General features: G+C 37.1%; 1 protein-coding gene across 1 annotated transcript in view; it reads right to left on the reverse strand.

The window, feature by feature from the left end:
- The window catches only part of Lace1 (lactation elevated 1), a 154,339-nt gene that overhangs the window by 91,794 nt on the left and 45,067 nt on the right, over positions 1–17,478 (reverse strand). The window contains exons 5-6 of the mRNA XM_013022370.1: positions 15,884–15,983; positions 1,244–1,302 (exon numbers count right to left, since the gene is read on the reverse strand). Of these exons, the coding sequence (XP_012877824.1) occupies positions 1,244–1,302; positions 15,884–15,983 (159 nt within the window). The remainder of the gene's footprint in view (positions 1–1,243; positions 1,303–15,883; positions 15,984–17,478) is intronic.

Below are 17,478 nucleotides of genomic sequence, written 5' to 3' on the forward strand. Positions count from 1 at the left end.
CTGAAGAGCTGAAGGACAGCGCCCAGGCCCAGAGTTCAAGCCCCACGACCGACAAAAAAAAAAAAAAAACAAATATTACTTCACCCTTCCTTCATAGGTTGACATAGATCAAAAAATATTATTTCCTGAAATTATTGGGATTATATTTTACAACATAATTGTGTGTCATTTTGGCACTATACTTTGCTTTTGGTTATACATATTTGTATATGTTTTATTTCCTCAAAAGAAATAGTCTTTATTACTTGTAAATATGAATGACTCACATATGTATTCTCCATTATGACAAGTGTGGCACTTTGCACATAGTAGGTTTTCAATAAATACTGGTAGACAATAGAATTATTGAATAATCATGTAAAAATGACTTAAAATTAACAATAAAAAGGAGGTTATTTTATTCTTAATCATATTGTAATGTAGACTATTTTAAACTCTAAGCAGTGATGATACACACAAATATTTAAACTATTTATGTGCCTCAACTTGACATAATTTTATGATAACTTGATGGCAATCACATTTAAATATATTAGAATATTTTTATAATAATGCTATTCTAGAATAGCAACTTTAATAGCTGGGAAAACATGTTAATAATGGCCATTAGCCTGAAGGAAACAAGGAACATTAAACATTTTTTTTCAGAAACAAATGTATAAGTTTAAACATTCCAGTATAATATTTATGAGCAAACCTCAAATTAAAATTTATAAAATGCAAACTGTCAATGTTCCGGTTAGAGAATAATTTAGACTATATTTTGTAATTTTTCTCATGTACACATGGGTGAATACTGTACAAAAGAGATGATTATATTCTCCTTATGTCTTTGACTATCACTTTCTAAATACAAAGATGAATTCTGCTTGGATACAAGACCAATTCAAGGGAGAACTCAGTTTTATTTCCAACAAAATAAACACCAGAAAAACGGGTAATTGCAAGAGTTGGACTGGGCTCAACGGGAAAAGGAAAAGGAGAAGGTGGTGAGAATGGAGCAGAGAATTCAAAGTATGGACTACAAAATTAAGAAAACTAAGAGAAAGGTTGAGTCAGGATGGGTAGTTAAGAATATTGAAAGGGGTGATATTGATCATGATGCATTGAATTTATAAACTGCTTTGTTAAATGACAACTCTCTAAACAACTTCTTCAAAATAATAATAACAATAACAACAACAATAATAAAGCCTAGATTACTGATCAATGTCTCAGGCTGTAAGTAAATGATTTTTCTTACCTTCAGGACAGCTATAAATGGCACAAAGTTAGCCCTTTGAAGTCCATTTTTATAGAGATCTGAAAAAAATAAATGGCATTTTATTTAAATTTATTTAAATTTGCTTTAATCATAACATTAGTTTATCTTTAAAGCAGGCAAATAAAACTTTCTACTGATTTTTTAATACAGAAGCAAAAAAAAAAAATATGACCCAACATTGACTTTTATTCAGATACTATACAAAATTCACTATAATAAGAGAAAAAATAGCAGTCACAGAAAACAACTCAAAAAGCCTTCAATCAAATTGGCTTTAAAAAATAAAATGCAATAAAGAATGTGGAAGACCAGTCGCCGGTGGCTCACACCTATAATCTAGCTACTCAGGAGACTGAGATCTGAGGATCGAGGTTCAAAGCCAGGCCCAGGCAGGAAAGTTATCTCCAATTAACCACCAGAAAGCTGGAAGTAGCGCTGTGGCTCAAGTGGCAGAGCCCTTGCCTTGAGCTGAAGAACTTAGGGTCAGTGCCTAGGCCCAGAGTTCAAGCCCCATGACCAACAACAACAAAAAGAATGTGGAAGATTTCCCTTCCAAAATCCTAAATCAATAATTCAACATCAGATGACATGTTTAAATACACTTAATACTTGAATACATAGGGTTCTATTGTGAAATAAATTACAGTAAAAAATTAAAAGTTTTATATATATATATATTTATTTATATGATTAACTTTTTAGAGAACACATCAATAATCAGAATTGCTCTGTATTTGTATAAGGTAAAAAAAAATGTCACTTTAAATGAAATTGTCCAAAAACTAAAACTATATTTTAATAAGATGCAAAAATAAATATAAAGAAAACTATTTTTCCTTAGAAAGATGTTTATTATATGTGTGTATGTCATCATGAATATATGTTTACATATACATCCAGATATATATATATATAAATTCCTTATTTTTCAGGACAAACAAATGAAGATGCAACAAGTTTTAAGTTTTTGCATATTTTTCTTCAACAAAGGATACTTCTAGCCAGGCACAGTGATGCATACTTTAATCCTACCTCTCATGAGACTGAGGCAAGACAATCATGAGTTTAATGTTAGCCTAAGCTACAGAGTAAAAGCCTTATCTCAAAAAAGGGGATAAGAGGGGCTGGGAAGGTAGCTCAGTGGTAGAGTGCTTGCCTCTCATGCATGAGGCCCAAGGTTTGATTCCTCAGCACCACATAAACAGAAAAGGCTGGAAGTGGCACTATGGCTCAAGTGGTAGAGTGCTATCCTTGATCTGAAGAGGCTCAGGGACAGTGCCCAGGCCTAGAGTTCAAGCTCCATAACTGACACAAAAAAAAAAGGTGGGGGGGAATAAGAGACTACTTCAATTTTTTTTTCAAGAGTTCAAAATCTTATTCCATTGAAAAAATCCTTTTTTTACAACCATTCTATAAAGATATTAGACTTTTCAATTATAAAAATAAGAATAGTCAAAAAGTTCACTCAAACATAATATAAATTAGATTAAATTATATCTCAATTTTTAAGTATAGCATTATGGGATATTTTCTATATTTTCTTGTTTAGAGAAAATTTGATAACGAGGATAGATTTCAACTGTCACATTTACTTATAGGAATAAAATATGGTCATTAAGAAACATTTATTCTCTTTAGAAAAGTATTCATCATAATATCATTATAGTGAAGAAAGTATTTGCATAAGCTATTTGATTAATTAAGGAGTAGAGGCTTCAAATCAGTTACATTTAACATTTTTTATTTAGGGATATCATAAAAGGTAAGATAATTCTGGTAGGCCACTAGGATTTCAAAATTCAAAATGAGATCTTTTCTTTCCTATAATCGTACCTCTAAGAAACAAAATGGGCAAAATGAAAGAAATGGCTTATGGTTAGTTAAGTATTTTCATTGTTAAGTATTTTCAAAAGCTTTGAGAGAGGGCTGGGAAGTTGGCTCAGTGGTAGAGCGCTTGTCTTGCATGCCTGAGGCCCTGGGTTCGATTCCTCAGCACCACATAAGCAAAAAGAAAAAAAAAAGCCGGAAGTGGTGCTGTAGCTCAAGTGGTAGAGCACTAGCCTTGAGCTGAAGAGCTGAGGGACAGCGCCCAGGCCCAGAGTTCAGGCCCCACGACCGGACCCAAAAAAATAAATAAAAAGCTTTGAGAGAAGTACATAAAAACACTACTGGGTAATAGTGGTTGACAGCCATAGTTAACAGAAAACAATGAAAACTCAAAATAAGACCATTTTTAAAATATATACTCAATGTTTATAGCAGCATTACATATAATAGCTAGAAACTTCAGCAATCCAAATGACTATCATTAGGTACATGGAAAAACAAACAGTGGGATAGCTGTACAATGAAATACTATGCAGCAATAAAAAGAAAAATCTTGATGACTTTCAAAATAATTATGTAGAATTCAGAAAGCCAGACAATAAAAATGAATGTATACTATATGGTTCCTTTATATGAAACTCTAGAAAAAGCAAAGAGTTTGATAATAACAAAAATTAAAATAAATAAAAATAAATAACAAAACAGGGCAAGGTGACAGTGAGAGATGAAAAAAAAGGGCCTGAGAAAATTTGGGGAGGTGTTTGTAATGTTAAATACATGACTGGCATTATATTTTTATAGATGTATAGACATGTCAATATTTTTAATTGGATCCTATAAACGAATACCATTTATTGTGAATCAATTAAAAATTTATCAGAAGCCAGGCACGAGGCTGAGATCTGAGGATTGAGGTTCAAGGCCAGCATAGGCAGCAAAGTCCATGAGACTCTTATCTCCAATGAACCACCTGAAAACCAGGAGTGGCACTGTGGCTCAAACGGCAGAGCACTTGCCTTGAGCTGAAGAGCTCTGGAACAGCTCCCAGGCCCAGAGTTCAAGCCCCTTGACCAACCAAAAAAAATAGAATAAAATTCAGAAACATGCATTACTACTTATCTAAAAGTATACTATTACAGAACTCAAAATAAGATATACTAATGGAAGTTTGTGTTAAGGTAAACTTGTTTTAGCTTATAGAACAGCATCTTATGACTTATAAGACTGTGATAAAGCTTAACAAGTGTGTATCTTTTAGAATGTTAATGACAAAGATGTAAAGATCCACTTGTAATATTCTTGATTAAAAGATTTCCACTCATCAGCAAAGTTAAAGCTGAATAATAATAGCCATTAACTCTTAAGAGACCTAATTTTCAAAGAGTTAGTTTTTTAAAATTCAGACTTTGTAAAGACACATTAATTCAAAACTTTATACAATGAAAAGTATTTTCTAAATAGAATTCTAAACAGAAATAATTTGGCTTGAAAACCTTTAGGTTTTTTTAGGACACTTAAGTGAGAAATGACTGTATTCATTAAATTGAAGAGTTTTTCTGCAATTCAAATATTATGCTAATTATTAATGCAACAGATCCATCTTCTGAAATGTTATTTCACTAGCAAAGTATTAGTTGTTTAATATTATTTTTCTCAGACATAAAGATTTTATAATACATTTATATCAACATTTGTCATTATTTACTAAACAATATTTAAAAATTTAGGAGCTCTTGCCTTTGATTTTTTAATGATCTTTGAACATAACTAAATGAACACTTGGTCATATAAAATAGAGTACCAGAATTATGGGACATTCATTTTGCAGAGAATAGTATAAGGACTCTAAATTCTCCACAATGAATAACTATAATAATACTTACAAATGAAACACATACAAAGAGGATTTTTGAAGTAATTACAAGCACATAAATACTTTGGAAATGCACATAGATATGCAGATCTTTCTCCTAAACAGCCAAATATGAAAATAAGAGTTGGATGAAAAATGCTTATTTATATATGTACAAATCAGTTTAAAGTAAGAAAAACATTTAAAACATGTAATTAAGATACATTTTTGGCAATGTGATTCATGCCTGTGATAATAGCTACTCAAGAGGCTGAGATATGAGGATCAAGGTTCAAAGCCAGCCTTGGCAGGAAAGCCAAGACTCATATCTCTAATTAACCACCAAAAAGCAGAAAGTGAAACTATAGTTCAAGTGGTACAGTGCTAGTCTTGAGTAAAAAGTTCAAGGTCAGTGCCTGGGCCCTGATTTCAAGTCACAGAACCATCACATACACAAAAAGGTTTTGCATAAATTGACATATTTACATGGTTCTATGGAGTCAATCTAATTTATCCTTCCTAGATATTTTTGTGTTATTATAGACTAAAATGGTACTTTAGGCCATTTAAGCAAAAATACCCAGCTTCCTCTTAAAAAACTAAAATTCCAGCTAGATGCTAGTGGCTCATACTTATTCTCTTAGCTACTCAGGAGGCTGAGCCCAACTGAATCACTCAAGGCCAACCCAGACAATGAGACCCAATCTCAAACAATTAATTGGGCATGGTGGTGTCATATCTGTGATCCTAGCTATATGGGAGGCTCACAGGTGCCAGGCAAAACTGTTCCAAGAACCTATTTGAAAAATAATCAAAGGAGAAAGGACTAAGAGCACATTTCAGGTGGTAGAGTGCCTACCTACTTCATCAAGCATACAATCTTGCATTCAAATCTCAGTGCCACAATATAATATATATACACACATACATATATATGTCCATGTATGTGAATTTACACATATAAAAGTTCCAAGAATATTTTTACTGAATCTGTAGATTACATATCTAATTAAGTATTCCTATTTGGTAGAATATTGTGGTTTTACAATCAATTCAATACACAATTATGAACTCATACTATATTCCTGCACTGAAATAAAGGTTGAAGACAGAAAATAAATAAAAGGAGGAGCTAAGTTTTACAGAATACCTACTAGAAGCCAGACCATTTGCTAGGCACTTCTCCAATTTATAAATATATACTGGGGGGGTGGGGAGATGGAAAGGGATGGAAAGGGGAAACAAAGGAGGAGGCAACAATGCTAGATAAGAAATGTACTCATTATCTTGCCCATGTAATTGTAACTCCTCTGTATAGTATTTTCACAATAAAAAAAGAAAAAATATATATATTACAACTTATTAAAATATATGTAATTGTGAGGCTGGGAAGGTGGCTCAGTGGTAGAGCGCTTGCCTTGCATGCATGAGGCCCTGGGTTCGATTCCTCAGCACCACATAAGCAAAAATAAATAAATATCTTTCAAAAAAATAAAATAAAATATATATAATTGTAAAACACCAAAACTAGAGATTCATCTTTGATATGTAACACACTAAATGTATTTTGTATAGCATCTGGTTTAAAAGGTGCCTTATTAAGTTTACCATTAATTGCCTTGTTCTATATACAGATTATGTCCAATGTATCATTTTTAAGTAAATAACCTTATTTTAGTATAAAAAAATATATATGTAAAGGCTGGGAAGGTGAATCAGTGGTAGAGTGCTTGCCTTGCATGCATGAGGCCCTGGATTCTATTTCTCATTACCACATAAGCAGAAAAAGCGAGAAGTGAGGCTGTGGAACAAGTAGTAGAGCACTAGCCTTGAGCTGAAGAACTGAGAGACAGCACCCAGGCCCAGAGTTCAAACCCCATGACCAGCAAAATATATAGATATATATGTAAAATACATAATTTATAAACATATATAAGCATATACAGGGTCATGTGCACATGTACACAAATGTTACTTAGTGAATGGTATATGCAGGGGGAATTTAAATAGCGTAATTCCTTTAAACAACTAACTTACCAGTCTAACAAAATAAATACAAGGACGCTGGTATTTGAGGTATGTGGTGGGGAAAGATCAAAGGAAGGAGGGTAAATAAAGGAATGGGGGAAAGAATGCAGTCATATGCAATGTATATCCTATGAAACTAGGAAAATCAAGGGAGGTTTTGTTGGTAGGGTTGTGGAAATGATGAAAGGAGTGATACAGATCAAGATGCATTATACTGGAAAACTGATGTGTTGAATTGTATCTCTTCAGTACAATTACTTAAAGATAATAAAATATAATTTTTTAAAGAAGAATACAAGATCCTGAGTTCAAGCTTCAGTAACAGCACACAAATTTTTTTCTCAAGTTTAAGTATTAATTTCCAATTTGTGGCTAATCTAATCTACTGGACTGTCAGTTTATTGTCTGAGTTTCCATTCAACTAAATAATATCACTGTAGCCGGCGCTGGAGGCTCACACCTGTAATCCTAGCTACTCAGGAGGCTGAGATGTGAGGATCGCGGTTCAAAGCCAGCCTGGGCAGGAAACTCCGTGAGACTCTTATCTCCAATAAACCACTAGAAAACCGGATGTGGCGCTGTAGCTCAAGTGGTAGAGTGCTTGCCTTGAGCTGAAGAGCAGAGGGACAGAGCCCAAGCCCAGAGTTCAAGCCCCACGACTGACAAAAATAATAATAATAATAATAATATCACTGTAGTATTCTTTTCTTAATGGAATTTTGTAAAATTAACAAAAGTTTACTTTGGAACATAAGAAGTGGGACTCATACATGTGAACTCTTTTTTTTTTTTCTTTTGGGTCCGGTCCTGGGGCCTGAACTCTGGGCCTCGGCGCTGTCCCTCAGCTCTTCAGCTCAAGGCTAGCACTCTACCACTTGAGCCACAGCGCCACTTCCGGCTTTTTTTTCTTTTTGCTTATATGGTGCTGAGGAATCAAACCCAGGGCCTCAGGTTTGCAAGGCAAGCGCTCTACCTCTGAGCCACCTTCCCATCCCGTGAACTCTTCATTCTTGATTTTTGGTTTGTAGCTTTTCTAATGACTTAACATTATAATTTTTGAAAAGTACAAATATATCTATTTGCAGATAAGCATTAAAGTGCCTAAACTCTGGGCCTGGGAACTGTCTCTGAGCTCTTCAGCTCAAGGCTAGTGCTCTACCACTTGAGCCACAGCGCCACTTCCAACTTTTTCTGCTTATGTGGTGCTGAGGAATCAAACCCATGCATGCAAGGCAAGCACTACCACTGACCCACCTTCCCAGGCCCTATCTTATGGAACTTTTCTAATTATACCCATTCCTACATATCTAATTCATGATCCTCTGTACTTCAGGAGCTATGTAGTGAATATTCCTATGTAGTGAATATTAGGGAATACTGATATAATGTGTGTTACTGAATACTAACATAGTTTGTACTGACATAATGTGTACTGATATAGTGTGCTATTAAATACTGACAGAGTATATTGTTGAATACTGACATAGTGTTATTGAATATTGATATGGTAGGCTATTGAATAGGAATATATTAAATGTATGTGTGCTGTGAAATTATATTAAATGTTAAGCTGTAAAATTAGGAGTTAGAACTGTGGAGGATAGAGATAGGGACATACCCAGGGAGCCTACAGAGCCATCACCAAGGCAACTAGCCCACCAGATAACCAGACCCAGACAGAAGCAAGCCAGCTCTGCCCTCATGGATTACCAGATGTGACCAGAAGCAAAGCTGCCATTGAGGCAACGCTGATAATCAGACATAGCCAGAAATGAAAATAAAAACCCAGGGCAGCAGAGACCAAGCAAGATGGCCTCCAGGAGTGAGGTGACTCCATGCAGGACAGACCCTCCGCTGGAGCAACTTCTCTCTTCTGTGACTCGGAAGTCCCAAGGACACTCAGTGGACTTCGCTTGACCTCCAGACCAAGTGATGTGCCATGTGAGCTCCCAGGGTATGGGACACACTTAGTAGAATTAGGACTAAGAGTTAGTTATTGATATGGATTATATTTGAAGTGCTTAAATAAATTAAGTAAAATGTATTACATCTAAGCGTGTTGCTATACATATGCAAACTCGGCACACACTACAAGGCACTACAAGGCACTAGATATTCTAGATACTGTAAAGTATTCTACAGATCTAAAGAAAGAAATATCTGAAGCCGAGAGCTGGTGGCTCACACCTGTAATCCTAGCTACTCAGGAGGCTGAGATCTGAGGATCAAGGTTCAAAGCCAGCCGAGGCAGAAAAGTCCATGAGACTCTTATCTCCAATTAACCACCAGAAGTGGCTCTGTGGCTCAAGTGGTAGAGCGCTCGCCTTGAGCTGAAGAGCGCAGGGACAGCACCCAGGCCCAGAGTTCAAGGCCCACTACCGACCAAAAAAAACAAAAAAACAAAACAAAACAAAGAAAGAAATATCTGGAGAGATCAAAATCAAGCAGAAAAGTAAAAACTAATCATCAAAAGCCATCACTGACCGACTGAGACTCTTGTCTCTAATAAACTACTTAGACAAAGCTGAAAGTAGAGCTGTGGCTCAAGTGGTAGAGCACTTGCCTTGAACACAAAGAGGCTCAGAGACGGTGCGTAGGCCCTGAGTTCAAGCCCCAGGACTGATGGGGGGGGAGGGGAAGTCACTGGTCTTGGGCTGGGAAAGTAGCTCAGTGGTAGGGCGCTTGCCTTGCATGCCTGAGGCCCTGGGTTCGATTCCTCAGCACCACATAAGCAAAAAGAAAAAAGCTGGAAGTGGCGCTGTGGCTCAAGTGGTAGAGCACTAGCCTTGAGCTGAAGAGCTCAGGGACAGCGCCCAGGCCCAGAGTTCAGGCCCATGACCAGACCCCCCCACCAAAAAAAAAAAAGTCGCTGGTCTCATCCTTTCAGCTCCTACCTAGGAAACCAGATCAGGCCTCAGAGTAATGTACAGGACTCTTTGTGGTCGCCTGGCTCCTCCCAGCTTTCTTTTTCTTCTACAAAATTTCCCAAAACCACTCAGCTACTTACTCTTCTAGGTCCTAATAAATCATTTTCAATTAAAATTAACAAGTATTTTTTCTTTTTCTTGTGTGTGTGTGGGGAGCAGTCCTGGGGCTTGTACTTAGGGCCTCACCACTGTTCTTAAGCTTTTCTACTCAAGGCTAAGACTGTACTACTTGAGCCAAGCTCAACTTCCAGCTTTGGAGATGAGTCTCAAGGACTTTCCTGCCCTGGCTGGCCTAAAACCCCCATTCTCAGATCTCAGCCTCCTGAGTAGTTAGGATTATAGGCGTGAGCCAATGAAACCCCACTTAATACATATTTATTAAATATTCAATTTTTTAAAAAGTTTTGTGCAGGTCCTGGGGCTTGAATTCAGTGCCTGGGCACTGCTCAAGGCTAATGCTCTACCACTTGAGCCAGAGCTACTTCCAGCTTTTTTGGGGGGTGGGGGGGGTGGGGAGTGTGATTAATTGGAGATAAGAGTCTTACATACTTTCTTAACCAGATTGGCTTTGAACTTCAATCCTCAGATCTCAACTTCCTAAATAGCTAGGATTACGGGCAATAGACCCAGTGCCTGGCTTAAATAATCATTATTTTATGTTGAAAATAATAATTTACTGCCAGAAGCTAGTGACTCATGCCTGTAGTCCTAGCTATGGAGGAAGCTAAAATCTAAGGATCAAGATTTGAAGGCAGCCTGGGTAACAAATCAGACTCTTGTCTCCAATTAACCAGCAAAAAGCCAGAACTGGAGGCATGGCTCAAGAGGCAGAGGGGCATCTATGAGTAAAAAAGCTGAGCAGAGTGTGAGTCCTAGTTCTAGCAAATGATTAATAAATTAATAAATGCCTAGAATCACAGCAATGGTGGGAAGTAAAAACAGGATTGTGGTTCAGGCACATCCAGGAAAAAAGTTAGATCCTATTTACAAAGTAACTAAAGCAAAAAGGTATAGAGACATATGGTTTAAGTGGCAGAGTGTTGTCTAACAAGCGAGAGGCCTTGAGTACATCCTCCTTTTTTTAACCAAAGGGAAACAGAGAATAAAATCCCCAGTTCTTATTTTTGCTTTACAAGAACTAGGCCATCTCCCCCCAGATTTATACTGTATCTCCCTGCATCCTGCTTCCCCTCACTCTTCAGCCATGCTGACCACCTTTATAGCTCCTTTCTCCAGTCACCAAGAAACTTCTTCCCCTAGGGAGGGAGGGAGGGAAAGAGGGAAGGAGGGAGAGAGAGAGAGAGGAATGAAGAAAGAAAGAACGAAAGAACAAAAGAAAGAAAGAAAGATTGATGATGACCAACAAAGAGAAACACAAATGAGGCTATTTGGTTTTTAAAAAATTTACTAGTGGGGCTGTTTTTACTTTGGGGAGGTGGTGGTTTCAGTTCCTTGAGTTTTAACACATAACCAATACCAAAAATTAAATTATATTCCTTTATACAATTAAATTATAATCCCTTACACAACCGATTGAGGTTCAGAAATTTTTAAAAAGAAAGAAAAGATGATAGACACAGACAGGAAGGAAGGAAGGAAGGAAGGAAGGAAGGAAGAAGGAAGGAAAGGAGGGAGGGAGGGAGGGAGGGAGGGAGGGAAGGAAGAAAGTCTCCTGATGCTCCTGTCATCAAACACGTCTTCTATTCTAGCACCAGGCAAGGAGTGATCTGTTCTTGTTTACTTGTTTGTTTTGGGTTTTTGGAGGTTTCTTGTTTGTTTTGTTGGTTGTGGGGCTTGAACTCTGGCCTTGGGCACTATCCCTCAGCTCTTCAGCTCAAGGCTAGGGCTCTACCACTTGAGCCACAGTGCCACTTCTGGTTTCCTGGTAGTTAAGAGGTAAGAGTCTCATGGACTTTTCCTACCGGGGCTGGCTTTGAACCTCAATCCTCAGATCTCAGCCTCCTGAGTAGCTAGGATTATAGGCATGAACCACCAGCACCCAGTTGGTTTTTGTTTTTGAGACAGGATTTCATTACCTAGCCAAGGCTGACTTCAAAATCCAGATCCTCCTGTCTTGATCTCCCAAGTGCTAGGATTATAAGGATACACTATAATACCCAACTTGATATGTTTTTGTCCAATTGTTTTGCTTTTTCCTAGTATCTATATTCTGAGTCGTTTTCTTCACCCATGAAGTTTATACACACACACTCTCTCTTTCTCTCTCCCTCTCCCTCCCTCCCCTTCTCTCTCTCTCTGTCTCTGTCTGTCTGTCTCTCTCTCTCTCACACACACACACACACACATAGACATACCATCTTCACATTAAAATATTTTAAACTTTTGATGGTTTGTTTATACAGGTTCTCACCCTAAAGCTCGGGATGGCCTAGAACTTATGATCCGCCCATCTCAGATTGGCTTTACATTAAATATTAAGCTATGGGGCTGGGAAGGTGGCTCATGCTTGCATGCTTGAGGCCCTGGGTTCGATTCCTCAGCACCACATAAGCAAAAAGAAAAAAGCCGGAAGTGGTTCTGTGGCTCAAGTGGTAGAGCACTAGCCTTGAGCTGAAGAGCTGAGGGGCAGCACCCAGGCCCAGAGTTCAGGCCCACGACTGGACCCAAAAATAAAAAAATAAAATAAAATATTAAGCTATTTAAGATGACTATTTAGATGACTAGGGTTATAGTTCAGTGAGCATTTGCCTAACATGCACAAGGCCCTGATTTCAATCCCCAGCACCAAAACAGACACACACACACAAAAGATGCCTGTCTACTATATACCAGTAAATCTGGTATGTGACACACAACCATTCTACAGCTTATTTAGAAAAGGCATTCTCTTAGTCAACTAATATTCACTTTTGCAATTCTGAATGTTGAATTTCTGATCTCAAAAACAGCTGCTTCAGCTCAATATTTGCATGTTTTCTTGATAAACAAGTACTTTGTTCACTTCTACAAAGCCATGAGCTTCAAAATGTCCTTTAACCTCTCCTAGTGATTGTCCTTCCTCAATATACCACATTACAATAGCACATTTTTTTTCTTTTAGCAATCTTTGCTAGGAGGTTTCCAAGAGTATTCTAGCATCATTCTATTTACATGCACAACTTTATCTCTGAATGTCTATAGGCAATACTGGTGACATTTATTAAATCAACATGTCAGCAACTGTAGAGGCAAACCTCACTTTCACCTGGATAGACAATCTAGCTATTAAGAAGTTCACTGCCAACTGAGCATGAGAATACACAACTAATTGCAGTTCTCAAGAGGTAGGATATGAGGTTGGGATATATAGTGAAATCCTACCTTTAAAAAAGCTCACTGCTGTTCCAGACACTGGTGGCTCGCATCTGTAATCCTCGCTACTCAGGAGGCTGAGATTTGAGGATCAAAGTTCCAAGCCAGCTAACGCAGAAAAGTCCATGAGAAACATCTCCAATTAATCACCAAAAAGCTGGAAGTGGTAGAGCACTAGCCTTGAGCAAAAAAGCTCAGAAATAGTGGCAAGACTCTGAGTTTAAGCCCTAGGGCCAGTACACACACACATTCACACAGACATACAAACAAGGATAAATGCTAGTACATCTCAAGAATTAAGTAACATTAAAAGAAAAGAAAATCAACTACACAAAGATATGCCAAGTTTGACAGCAGTTTCCACAATAAGGTATTGATGTGTTAGTCATCAAATGTGACATAGCCTATTTAAAAAAAAAGGGGAGGGGGGGCTGGGAAGGTGGCTCAGTGGTAGAGCGCTTGCCTTGCATGCCTGAGGCCCTGGGTTCGATTCCTTAGCACCACATAAGAAAAAAGAAAAAAGCTGGAAGTGGCACTGTGGCTCAAGTGATAGAGCACTAGCCTTGAGCTGAAGAGCTGAGGGATAGCACCCAGGCCCAGAGTTCAGGCCCCACGACCGGACCCCCCAAAAAGTAAAAATAAAAATAAAAACTCACTACTACATTGCTCTTTTCAAGCTCCCTAAAAAACTCCATGTTAGCAATTATAGTGATCGCTCTCAGCCACATTTTAACTTTTTAGCAGCATTTATTACAAAGGTGGTCTCCCATTATTTGGTACCACTTCTTTTCCTTGCTTGAAATTTTCTTGGTTGTCCTCCTATGCTACCAGCTATTTTCATTATCCTCTTTTAGGACTGATAATTTCAAATTTATATTTCCAGTCTGAATCTTAAATTGGGGATGGGAAGGTAGCTTAGTGGTAGAGTGCTGGCCTTGCATGCATGAGGCCCTGGGTTCAATTCCTCAGCACCACAGAAGCAGAAAAAAAAAAAAAAAGCTGGAAGTGGCACTGTGGCTCAAGTGGTAGAGTGCTAGCCTTGAGCTGAAGAGCTGAGGGACAGTGCCCAGGCCCAGAATTCAGGCCCCACGGCTGACAAAAAAAAGAAAGAAAAATCCTTCTTAAGTGTATCAGTCTTACCTTCATAGAAAATCGCACTTCCAATTCCCTACCCAGATCTTCTTTTTCTGCAGCCTTCCCTTCTCAGGATGGGTACTTTACCCTTCTAATGCCTCTTTTTCATTCCAAATATCCATTCTATCACTAAGTCCTATTCGGTCTGTGTGAAAAATATATCCAGAATCTGACCAGTCTCATCACTTGGCTGCTCCATTATCTTCTCTCAGTATTTTTGCAAATATTCTGAATAGTCTCCTCTATCCCAACCTTGTAATTTCCATTCTCACACTCCCCACACTGCAGCCAGAGATCTTTTATTTGCCTTTTCCTTTTCTTTTTCCTTTTCCTTTCTTCCTTCATTTTGTGCTACTGGGGATTGAACCCAAGGCCTTGAGATCCTTTTAAAGGATTCAAAGACTATTTACTTGAAGGTCTGCACAGGGACACCTCCCTACCTCTTGGCTAAGTTTCTGCCCAGTATCTGTTACCTAGATAACTGGCAGACCTGGAAGTAGTCACCTTCCTCTCCAGCTAGGTAACATCCTGGGCCACCACTGGTCACAGGCCTCCCATCTGATCATAGGTGGTTCCCAGACCCTGAGGTCACATCCAGAACCAGAATGGCTACACCTTCCCCCCCACCTGGCCACACCTGTTCCAGTCCCTGGCCTAGATAAGTCCTGGACCAGGACTTTTCAGCCCCAGTTTCCTTTTCAGCCGTGCCTCTCCACCATTTGCAGCAGGTGGAGTAAATGAACTTTTTCTACTGCCTGAATAGCGTGTGGTCTTCTCTTCATGGACTACCTAATGAAACCTACCTACTTAATATACCTTACATTACTGAAATTGTATGTTAGGCCCTGTTAAAGATTGCTGCCCTCATGATTTTTTTTGCATCCTAGAAGGGGATAAACAATAAACCAAAAATATAATAAATGAATGACAGCTGGTCTGTAAGTTCTATGGGAAAAAAAATTGAGATGAGTAAGAAGAAACAGCATCAGAAAATAGGGTTGAGTTGTAAACTGAAATAGGTCTACAGGGGCTTCCCGAGCAAAGCAACATCTGACATGCAAATATCTAGGGGATGAGCATTCTTGGCAAAAAGATGTTAACATTAAATCTCTTATAAAACATATTTTTAGTTTATACCTTTTACTGAACACAATAATGCGTTGAAAGATACAATATTTTAAACTCATTACTTTTGTCTAAAGATCACTTGTATCTTAGTTTCTTAAGTACGTTCCTAATAAGCCACAAGAGCTTAGAAATGATCAATTTAGTAAAGTATTAGAAACCATTCATACAAGCAATAGTCAGGGAAAAAGTACATTCAACATGAGAGATGAGCTAGATTTATCTTGCTTAAAATATACACATTTTTCAAATATAAATAGAGACTAATTTGTCATACTAAGCCAGTTATAAAACTAATGATAAGCAAGGTCATCAGATTTATTAACACAATAAATTTAGTACAGAAGTATGGATTTTTAAAAGCTTGTTAGTTTCCACCTAATTGGGTGAGACTAGCACAATGTTTGTTTTTACCTTCCGGTGGTCTGTTGGATGTTGCCACAACGACGACCCCATTTTTGAACAGATTTTCAAAAAGCTGTTTCAGAATCATGGCATCAGCAATGTCAGTGACCTATGGACAACAACATATTTGTTTTATTTTAATTTCACTTCTGCTCTAACATATTTGTTAATGGTTCATCTTTTTTTAAAAGATGGAAGTGAATTCCAAGAGAAAGTCTAATTATCATCATGAAGAAGAAAGTAGATAATTAAAAGCATGAAAGACCATGTAACAGTCCTTTAAACTTGACTCCTCTTTGCAAGCCTATCATTTCTAGGCAAATTATCAAATGGTTTTATGTTAACTTCTTTTATAGAACTACAGGTGGAAAACACAGATAACTGTCCTAAACATGAGAGTCTAATAAATTAGAATATGACCAACTCATTCTGTTTACTGTCATTTGCCCCTCCCTCCAAAAAAAAATAAAGGAGACAAAAAAAATAAGAAAATAAGAATATTAAAATACATAGGTTGTTTACAATTTCTAATACCTTTCTGGCAAAGGTCCCTGGAAAGGTGACTTTAAATGGTCATGAGACTTTAGAAACAAGGACAAGTAGCCAGTGAGACATAATCAGCTGCTGTTGAAAATAGAATGATATGACATAGATACTATTGTGCAATTGTTGCACAAAACAATTCAACAGATGGCCCATCACAAAAATAAGCGATTTCATTGTTCTTTGTAAGTGCCTTCTATTACTGTCCATGAATAATCAAAAGGCACTGCAGTCACTTCCAGCACAGCCAGCCTCTGCTAACCTTCACAAACACAAATACTCCTTCGAAAAGAAAAGGGAAAAAAATCCTTTACAAGAACAGTTAATACAATGCTTTTTTTTTTTTAAAGGAGACTTCTGACAAAGCTAGCATAATGGACATAACACTATTCGGTCTAAATTAGGTTAAGAAAAATATAACTATTGATCTTTTCTAAAATTATTTTAAAAATTCATGATTGCAAAGTAAACTTAATGATAACTTCTTAGAAAAGCTTTTAAAATTTGAAAAGATAGCCAAAAATGGAAATTATCTTTAAAAGCCAATGTAGAATAGTTTTATGTTAACTTCTTCTATAGAATTACAGTAGAAAGGATAGGTGTCCTAACCATTAAAGAAGATTAATTAATGAGAACATGACCAACTCACTATGCCTACTGCCATTTGTCCCTCCCCTCCCAAATAACAGAGGAGGCAAAAAAATAATAAGACAAGAATATTAAAATACAAAGACTGTTTACAATCATTGAGGGAAGTTTCCCTAAGAATATAACATATTTTCTATATCCCCAGTGCTAAAAAAAAAAATGTTTTGCAGTTTCTTCGAAAATACCTTTCAAATAATCTCAAATAAAACTTGTTTTATATAATACTAGCTAAATATATTACATTATTATTTTAAAACCCTTTTAAAGAACATAGAACCTGGAATTCTTTCAATTTGACCAAAATACTAAAAGTTACCAACTAATCAGTTACAACGTAACTATAACCTATATTGAATAGATCTAAGTTACTTTTCTCTTTACAGGTGATATCTAACTCAAAAATTTATTGATTT

The sequence above is a fragment of the Dipodomys ordii genome, unplaced genomic scaffold (assembly GCF_000151885.1).
Source record: "Dipodomys ordii isolate 6190 unplaced genomic scaffold, Dord_2.0 Scaffold62, whole genome shotgun sequence".
Lineage (NCBI taxonomy): Eukaryota > Metazoa > Chordata > Mammalia > Rodentia > Heteromyidae > Dipodomys > Dipodomys ordii.